Below are 9604 nucleotides of genomic sequence, written 5' to 3' on the forward strand. Positions count from 1 at the left end.
CGGCTGCATCAATCGTGGAGACACAGTATCGCATTTTTACGAAGAAAAAAACACTGAGGCCATTTAAACTGCTGTTTAAACCCCTAGCACCTGGTCAAAGGTTAAGCACATGACACGAGCTACTCGTGTTTATATTTGGGGCTGAAACACAGTACAATAGAATATGTTCTTTCAGTTGTTAGACAGATTTTAATAGTTTTTATTTTTCGTTTATAAACATGCAGTGCCATGGAAAGCATGTGTTCACGGTTCGTTCATAAATACGATTCGGTTACCGGAGCGGACTGTAATCTTGCTGTGCAGTAATAATGTTGCCATGGATACGCGTATAATGACTACTTATTATTAGTTTATTATTATTATAATAATAATAATAATAATAATAATAATAATAATAATAATAATAATAATAATTTACCGTTCAACGCTTTAGACATCTCAGTAGATTATTATCAATAATTTTTTCAATTTTATTCAGGAGGTAATATGCTATCCCTGAGAGCAATTCAATTCTCACGACAGGACTGTATTGCGCGCTCAGTGTACGACAGCAATATTGCAAGGCACGCTAGTGATAATAACGTCGGCGATAATAACATAATAACAGAAGCTGCGGAGAGCTGGAGCAGGGAGCTCAGGAGCAAGGACGCGTAACATGAAATCAACCGAGACATGCAGGACAATGGGACAGATCTGAATAGAGCTGCATTAAAGCAAACGTGGGCGGGAGGAGCGTGTTTTTATTATCTGCAAACGACAAAGACAAAATAACCAAATACAGTGAGAGAGCGGATCAGACAGGATTGGAGTTCCGGCAGTGTGTCTCATATACTCGGATTGGAGAAGCAGCGTTTGGATGCGGTTTAATCTGCATGGTGCGAGCGTTTTAGCCAAGTGACACCACTGGACGAGATATTGAGAGGACAGCGCGCTGCTATCGGTTCAAAGCAATCAGTGCAGAAGTGCTGACGAATGCACGAAGGATTTTACGCAGACAGTTCCTACCATGGCGAGATTTTTTCCAGTTCGGAATCGTCGTTAAATATGTTTTGGCGCAAAGCCTATGTCATGACAGACAATCGAGACATGATGTAGGGGAGAAGAAAAGCACACGGGCGCGCATTTTCTGCAGACATTTTTGTTTTTATTCTCACCTGAATCATTACATTGTTGTTTCATTATTTTTTTTTGCAAACGCAGAAGGCACGGTTCCTGGCTGTGGATTTTTGTTATTATAATAATCATTCTCTCTCTCACTCTCTCGTCCATGGACCTGCGACCGCAGTATTCACTTCGTTTCTTGCCATATGCTCATCGTGGTCTAGCATGGAGCCTATTCTTCTTCACCCTCGCCAGCCTGGAGAATAGTAAAAGAGACACCGAGCGAACAGATTCATGTGGCAGGCACAGCTGTGTGCATGCTTGCGTGTGTGCAGAAACGCTGCAGACGGAGAGATCAATGAGAGCGTCATTGTTTTGAACATTCTGAACGCCCCCATCGCTGACACATACATGGGAAATACAGAGATCGCATTTTATTATCATTCTAATTATTATTTTTAAAAACATTTTATTTGAATTGACTTGTTTTGTTTAGTCGCCGGATTCGCCTACAGATTTATTTTTTTTTTTCAAAATGACGGTGGAAGGCTCAACTATAAAGAGCCGGATTAAAAACCTGCTCCGGTCTCCTTCCATCAGACTCAGGAGGAACAAAGCCGGCAGCAACAAGGAGAGCCTCGGCAGTAAAGTACGTCTCGATTATCGATTTAACAAGCCTCGGCAGTAAGTACGTCTCGACCAGAGATCAGATAGCTAACTTGTGCCTGGTGTGACTGATAGGATCAATCACTGATTAGATAGTCTATCTATCTATCTATCTATCTATCTATCTATCTATCTATCTATCTATCTTCATCCTATCTGTCTCTCCATCCATCTATCCACCTGCTTGAGCTGCAATCAGTCGGTCCCATGTTGGTTTATATTCCTCTCTCTCTCTCTCTCGCTCTCTCTCTCTCCCCCTCTCTCAGTGTGCTATACAGTGTCGCTGGGGACCATTTAGTGCAGTGCTGTGTGTATCCCATGTGCGTGTGATGGTAGTTACTGACACATCATACCGTGTGCAGTAAGTCCCGATGCTCGAGTGATGAGCTTCATTATGTACCGCCCTGTGGCAATCCACAATCTGGACGTTTCGCAGGAGATCCTGCCTGGGGATTGGTTAATGAGGGCTGATCCCGTATTGCAGATGGTTAATCAGGGTTTAATGATCTTAGCTGGACAGACAAGCCTTTCAGCCTGGAATGCCTTACTTTACAGACCCATGAACCATATACTGCTTGACCAATATAGACAACTGTACCGCTACACACAGCTAGACAACTGAACCAGAACAGCACTGATCTACTGAAGAGCTACTGTTTGATCCCTCACAACACATTACTAGAGGCATTGACTGTTTATAACAGTCACTTTAAAGGACCTTTAGTTTCTCTGATTTTCTGGGTCACTGGCTGAACTGCAGATTTAATCAAAGAATGTCTTCCTGAAAGAGTTTGAACTGCAAGAAACGATGAAGTGATGAAACCACGTGGCTTTTCAGTTGGCACTTTAATACTAAAGTTTCAATTTGTTCTTTTTTTTGTATCAAGACATCAATTTGTGCAGCAGTGATTTAAAAAAAAAAGAAAAAAAATCATGTCTCTGTGCTTTTATTCTTTGACAGTCTTCAAAGGAGCTGGAATCCCTCACCCCAGGGACCCAGAGAGCTAGAATCCCTCAACCAGAGAGCTAGAATCCCAAACCCCAGAGAGCTGGAATCCCTCACCCCAGAGAGATAGAATCCCTCACCCCAGAGAGATGGAATCCCTCACCCCAGAGAGATAGAATCCCTCACCCCAGAGAGATGGAATCCCTCACCCCAGAGAGCTGGAATCCCTCACCCCAGAGAGATAGAATCCCTCACCCCAGAGAGCTGGAATCCCTCACCCCAGAGAGCTAGAATCCCTCACCCCAGAGAGCTGGAATCCCTCACCCCAGAGAGATAGAATCCCTCACCCCAGAGAGCTGGAATCCCTCACTCCAGAGAGCTGGAATCCCTCACCCCAGAGAGATAGAATCCCTCACCCCAGAGAGATAGAATCCCTCACCCCAGGGACCCAGAGAGATAGAATCCCTCACCCCAGAGAGCTGGAATCCCTCACCCCAGAGAGATAGAATCCCTCACACCAGAGAGCTGGAATCCTTCACCCCAGAGAGCTGGAATCCCTCACCCAGAGAGATAGAATCCCTCACCCCAGAGAGCTGGAATCCCTCACCCCAGAGAGATAGAATCCCTCACCCCAGAGAGATAGAATCCCTCACCCCAGAGAGCTGGAATCCCTCACCCCAGAGAGCTAGAATCCCTCACCCCAGGGACCCAGAGAGATAGAATCCCTCACCCCAGAGAGCTAGAATCCCTCACCACAGAGAGCTAGAATCCCTCACCCCAGGGACCCAGAGAGATAGAATCCCTCACCCCAGAGAGCTGGAATCCCTCACCCCAGGGACCCAAAGAGCCAGAATCCCTCACCCCACGGACCCAGAGAGCTGAAATCCTTCACCCCAGAGAGCTGCTCCTGTGTGCTGGGAGTTCATTCTCACATTGTAATTGATCAAAACCCATGGTTATGCTACAGTATATATTTCCCATAGTTTACCTTGGTTTGGAATGTTTTTGAATATGCTTTACCATGCCTCTCTGTGCTTTCCAATGCTTATCAGTGCCTCACCATGCTTTCACTGTGCTTTCACCCTACTATGCTTTTACTATGGTAAAGGTTTTTAAGGGTCCTGGTCACAGTCTGGGCTACTCTGTCTAAAAACCAAGCTTGCTATTGATTCTTGCAAACTGCTACTTGGAGATGTGGAGGACAGTCTTGAGATGCTGTTGTGAGCCCGGCTGTGTGTACACACCGTGTGTCTGGGTGTTTGTGTGCAAACAAGGCATTCTGCATCAACAAGGGCAGGGTGGTTGTGTGGAAACAGCAGCGGGGTGGCGGTGAAGGTGAAAGTGCACTTTCTATAGATTAATAAATGCTGAATGAGCCATGCTGCAGTCTACACCACCTCAGAGCCAGCGTGTAGCGCAGCGTTGTCATTACATACAATCTGTAAGCAACATGGCATTTCTGTCATTAGCACTGTGTGTGTTTGTGTCTGTCTGTGTCTATGTGTGTGTGTGGGTGTGTATGTCTGTGTGTCTCTATATCTATGTGTGTGTGTATGAGTGGGTGGGTATATGTGTGACTGTCTGTCTCTGACGATGAAGCCTCACCACTCTGAGTAAGAACTGGAACTAGAAGTGCTTCTGCTTTTGAGATTCCTCAAATCTGTCAGCACTCTGAAAACAAGTCTAATGCAAATGAGTGTGAAAGAATAAATAACTGAGAACCAAACCCAAGATATCAGAATCCAATTACTGGATCAAATTCTAATGCTTGGGTACCAATACTTAAAGAAGCAATGTCTCATGTGACTGGTTCTAAAGGGATGCTTTCATTGTCATGTGCAAGTACAGTAATGGGTACCGATTACGCTGCACCAAGATCATAACCAGTCCTGTGCCTCTGTGTCGCCCCCTACAGGTGACCCTGGAGAAGGTACTCGGCATCACTGCCTCAGGGAGCAGTGGACTGGCTTGTGACCCTCGAACTGGACTGGTGGCGTATCCTGCAGGGTGAGCCGGGGACTGGGAGGGGGGCACTGCGGTTAGAGCTGAGGGACTGGGAAGGAGGGAGAGAGGCAGTGTGGTTAGAGCTAAGGGAGGGAGGGAGGGAGGCAGTGTGGTCTAGTCTGTGTAGGGCAAGGGAGTTGTCTTTAAAATGTTTTGTGAGAGGATAACCAGCCCCTGAATGCAGTTCACACAGGAGGGAATGCATGGCTTTCGGGAGTCATGAAACACGTAGTTCATTTTTAATTTATCTGCAGTGAGGTTCATAGGCAGGGTAAAGCAGCTCTGGGGATGAAGCTCAGTTCAGCTGGGGTTTAGTATTCTAAATCTACACTATTTGAGAGTCAATGCAAAGTTCTCATAAACACAGTAAACAGTGGAGTGAGCCGTGATGAGTAGGTATCTCTGCATGTAAATCTCATGAGCAGAGCCGAGGAACCAGTTAGACCAGCCTTGGTGGGTGGGGGTGGGGGGGTGGGCAGTGGAGCTGTTCCGGAGAAAGGAAGAGTCTGCCTTTAGGAAATTTACAGTGAAAAAAACTGAAAGCTTTGATATGTGTGTGCTTGTGTGTGTGTGTGTGTGTGTGTGTTTGATATCTAGGTGTCATTTCCAATGAGAGAGAGGGAGAGGGAGAGGGAGAGGGAGAGGGAGAGGGGGGGGTCTCTGCTGGTTCACAGATTTCCTCTGCTGTGATAATGAAGCACATACTGGAAGGTGTCATTAGAACACAATTCTAATTTAAACCGCCTGTGGCAGTCTTAGCAAGCTCGTATCTGAGTACAGCGCTGATCCCCTGCGCTGCAAAACCTGCTTCCGGATTATCAAGAACAGGAGGGGGGAGGGAGGGAGGCCAAATCTCTTTTAACTTGGCATGAGCCGGGCAGGAGCACAGATTGCACTGTTGAAAACGCGCAGTGCCTCTCGGAGTGACCAGTCCATCAGAAGCGAGAACATGCAAGCCAACACGTCACAGTGGAAACAGGCTAGCACAGTATATTAATATCTGCACTGCTGGCACGCTAAACACAAACAAATAATGACTCCAATTCTGTTTGCTTTAGTGGCGTGTTTAAGCCTATCCTCTAAATAAATAATAGACGTTTTCATTAGAACTGGTTGTTCACAGAAATCCTTGACTCCTGCATCCTGGAGTGTCTTGTTTCCTGTCTGGGGGGGGGGGGGAGAGAAACCACAAGACCAATTAACACTACTGGCAGAGCAGCGCTAATGAGAGAGGGAGGGGGACAGGGAGACAGCGGGAGGGGGAGAGAGAGAGAGACGGAGGGAGGGAGAGTAGCTCAGTGTTTAGAGCGCTGGGTTGAAATTTTTATTGGCAAATGTTTAGACAAGCAGTTTACTTATGGGATTCGCCCCAGCAGTGAGAGCAGGGTTCAGTCTGTGTGTTCAGTATGGATATACTGTAGTGAGGCACTGTGCCCTGTGTGTGTTCAGTATGGATATACTGTAGTGCAGCACTGTGCCCTGTGTGTGTTCAGTATGGATATACTGTAGTGCAGCACTGTGCCCTGTGTGTGTTCAGTATGGGCACAGTCCAGCACTCTGCCCTGTGTGTGTTCTCCTGGAGACAAGACAGAAACTCCTCTGTCCTTACTGTAAAAACACACATCAACACTCACACACTCACACACACACACACACACACACACACACACACACACACACTACACACACTCTCTCTCTCGCTCTGGTATTATTTGCTTCTTGCAGGCTCTAGTTTACAGTGCTGCTCTGTTCCCCAGCTGTTCTCTATGTGCTCCTGACTCTCTCTCTCTCTCTCTCTCTCTCTCTCTCTCTCTCGTCCCCTCTCCCTCCTCTCTTCTCCCCTCTCGAATCATCTGGAGACCTTCAGCATAGTCAGCAAGCTTTCCATCTCGCCAGGGAACGCTCTCCCTCCTCTCGCACTCTCCTCTGTTACAAGAGATACACTCTAGCTCCTATGACGAGAGGCTGTACGCCCTCTCCCTAGCAGCATGTAAAGGACCTGCATAGACGAGAGAGAGAGAGACGACGAGCAGAGAACCATATAGTCATCACTATGAACTTCTGCCCGTCATCTGCCTTCGGCAGCGTCGCGAAGTTTACAGTGTGTTCCCGCAGCTCTCTAATGTGATCCTGACTCTCTCTCGCTCTCTCTCTCTCTCTCTCTCTGGTATTATTTGCTTCTTGCAGGCTCTAGTTTACAGTGCTGCTCTGTTCCCCAGCTGTTCTCTATGTGATCCTGACTCTCTCTCTCTCTCTCTCTCTCTCTCTCTCTCTCTCTCTCTCTCTGGTATTATTTGCTTCTTGCAGGCTCTAGTTTACAGTGCTGCTCTGGGTCAACTGCACTTGCTGGATCTTTAATATTCTATGCGACACTGAAATGCTTCCCCAACTTACTTCCCCACAACCGGTATTTTTGCATGGCAAAGGGCAGGGGGCACTATCTGTTTACACAGTGAGAGGAGTGGGGAGTGGTGAGTCCCATAGCTAGGAGTAAGGCTATATTAATAACCTCTCTTTCTCTCTCTCTCTCCCTCTCACTCTCTCTTTCTTTCTCTCTGTCTCTCTCTGTCTCTCTCCTCACTCTCTCCAGGTGTGTGATCGTGCTGCTGAATCCCAAGAAGAACAAGCAGCATCACATTCTCAACAGGTCAGGACAGCTCTTTAAACACGGTCCATATACTTTCCTTAGCTTCACAATAAGTGCTTCTGAGCTGAGTGCAGTGGAGTGTACCTATTGTATAGTTCAGTTGGTTTCACTGCTGTTTGCATTGTGCATGTCGTTTCACAACAGGACCCTTGTAATAGAATGCCTTGCTTGGGAGTGTTTAATTCATTCATTTCGTTCGTTCTGTATTGTTATAGGAAAACAATCACAGCGCTGGCTTTCTCTCCTGATGGCAAGTACCTGGTCACTGGAGAGGTGAGATTCATTAAAATCTACGAGAACGACTCCTTTATCATCTCATAATCACCACTACCTTTAGCAGTGTTATTGAGGGGAAACTAGAAGAAACCGAGTCAAGCAAGCCAATATATCAACTTGTGCCTTCGTCAGTATTATTGAAACTAGAAGAGATTGAGTCAAGCAGACAAGGGTTTCGGCTAGTGCCTTCATCAGTGTTATAGTTTTTGTTATTATTATTTTTATTATTTGTTTATTTAGCAGACGTCTTTATCCAAGGTGACTTACAGAGACTAGGGTGTGTGAACTATGCATCAGCTGCAGAGTCTTTCCTCAATGCTGTGCTCTTGCAGTCCGAGCTGGTTTCTGTGCACTGCTGGAGCGAGTCCCTCTCCTCAATGCTGTGCTCTTGCAGTCCGAGCTGGTTTCTGTGCACTGCTGGAGCGAGTCCCTCTCCTCAATGCTGTGCTCTTGCAGTCCGAGCTGGTTTCTGTGCACTGCTGGAGCGAGTCCCTTTCCTCAATGCTGTGCTCTTGCAGTCTGAGCTGGTTTCTGTGCAGTGCTTGGTGCGGATGTGTTTGGGGCAGCCCTGCAGTGACCCTGCCCCAGCCTGCCCCAGCACTACCCCACCCTACCCCAGCACTGCCCCAGCACTGCCCCAACCCTGCCCCAGCACTGCCCCACTACAGCCCCAGCCTTACCCACTGTGTCTCTGTGTCTCTATCTCTCTCAGAGCGGTCACATGCCTGCGATGTGGGTGTGGGAGTGTTCACTGTGTCTCTGTGTCTCTATCTCTCTCAGAGCGGTCACATGCCTGCGGTGCGGGTGTGGGAGGTGTCGGAGCGCTGTCAGGTCTCAGAGCTGCAGGAACACAAGTATGGCGTGGCCTGCGTGGCCTTCTCCCCCAACAGCAAGTACATCGTCAGCGTGGGCTACCAGCACGATATGAGCGTCAACGTGTGGGCGTGGAAGGTACCATCCCACTCTCCATCTGTCTGTCTGTGTGTACATGTCTCTGTCTGTCTGCGTGCCTGCCTGTGTGTGTTTGTCTGTCTGTGTGTGTCTGTCTCTCTGTGTATCTGTCTCTGTGTCCGTGTGTGTGTATGTGTCTGTGTCTACCTTTTCCTGTATGTCTGCCTGTGTGTAATATACATTCTAAGGTAGACCTGTTAAGAAACTAATGGGTAACACACCAAGTCATTCACACAGTGTTTTCTGGATAGAGAAAAGCACCTGGTTAATGTTACACAACTTGAAATAAACAACTCCCAGGAGCCCTGCATTAAAGAACCTCACTTGCTTATTTCAACGGGTGATAGTGACATGGAATAAATAAAAGCTTTGCAGTTAAGTCAAGTGGATGAACGTTTGGACGAGTGCCATCCTCAGTGTCTTCGTTTGAGAAACGTTTGGGCTCCTTCGTCACTGGAAGGCACTGAGGAAGGGCCTTGCCTAAACGTTCGCCTGCTTGACTCTTCATAGTTTCAGCTCACACTGTATTCCCTGTGTTCCCTAACGCTGTTTTTTATCTCTTGTTTGTTTTTGGTTTCTTCAGAAGAACGTGGTCGTGGCGTCTAACAAGGTCTCCAGCAAGGTGACGGGTGTGTCCTTCTCTGAAGACTCCTCCTACTTCGTCACCGCCGGCAACCGGCATGTCAAGTTCTGGTACCTGGACCACGCCAAGTCCTCCAAGGTACTGCCGGGTGCAGTAAAGCAGAGCGGAGTGTTGTAATCAGAGCAGGGTGCAGTAAAGCAGAGCGGAGTGTTGTAATCAGAGTAGGGTGCAGTAAAGCAGAGCGGAGTGTTGTAATGCAGAGTGGGGTGCAGTAAAGCAGAGCGGAGTGTTGTAATGCAGAGTGGGGTGCAGTAAAGCAGAGCGGAGTGTTGTAATGCAGAGTGGGGTGCAGTAAAGCAGAGCGGAGTGTTGTAATGCAGAGCAGGGTGCAGTAAAGCAGAGCGGAGTGTTGTAATCAGAGTGGGGTGCA

At 47.5% G+C, this 9604-nt stretch overlaps 1 protein-coding gene across 3 annotated transcripts in view; it reads left to right on the top strand.

The window, feature by feature from the left end:
* The first annotated feature begins 392 nt into the window (after positions 1-392).
* LOC121329820 (mitogen-activated protein kinase-binding protein 1-like) overlaps positions 393-9604 on the top strand; it is a 28047-nt gene continuing 18835 nt past the window's right edge. For all 3 annotated transcript variants that reach the window (XM_041275693.1, XM_041275695.1, XM_041275694.1), the window contains exons 1-6: positions 393-1750; positions 4629-4720; positions 7308-7364; positions 7580-7637; positions 8421-8591; positions 9175-9312. In XM_041275693.1, coding sequence (XP_041131627.1) covers positions 1637-1750; positions 4629-4720; positions 7308-7364; positions 7580-7637; positions 8421-8591; positions 9175-9312 — 630 coding nt within the window. In that variant the 5' untranslated portion in view covers positions 393-1636. The remainder of the gene's footprint in view (positions 1751-4628; positions 4721-7307; positions 7365-7579; positions 7638-8420; positions 8592-9174; positions 9313-9604) is intronic.

This window comes from Polyodon spathula, chromosome 17 (assembly GCF_017654505.1).
Source record: "Polyodon spathula isolate WHYD16114869_AA chromosome 17, ASM1765450v1, whole genome shotgun sequence".
NCBI classification, from domain to species: Eukaryota; Metazoa; Chordata; class Actinopteri; order Acipenseriformes; family Polyodontidae; genus Polyodon; species Polyodon spathula.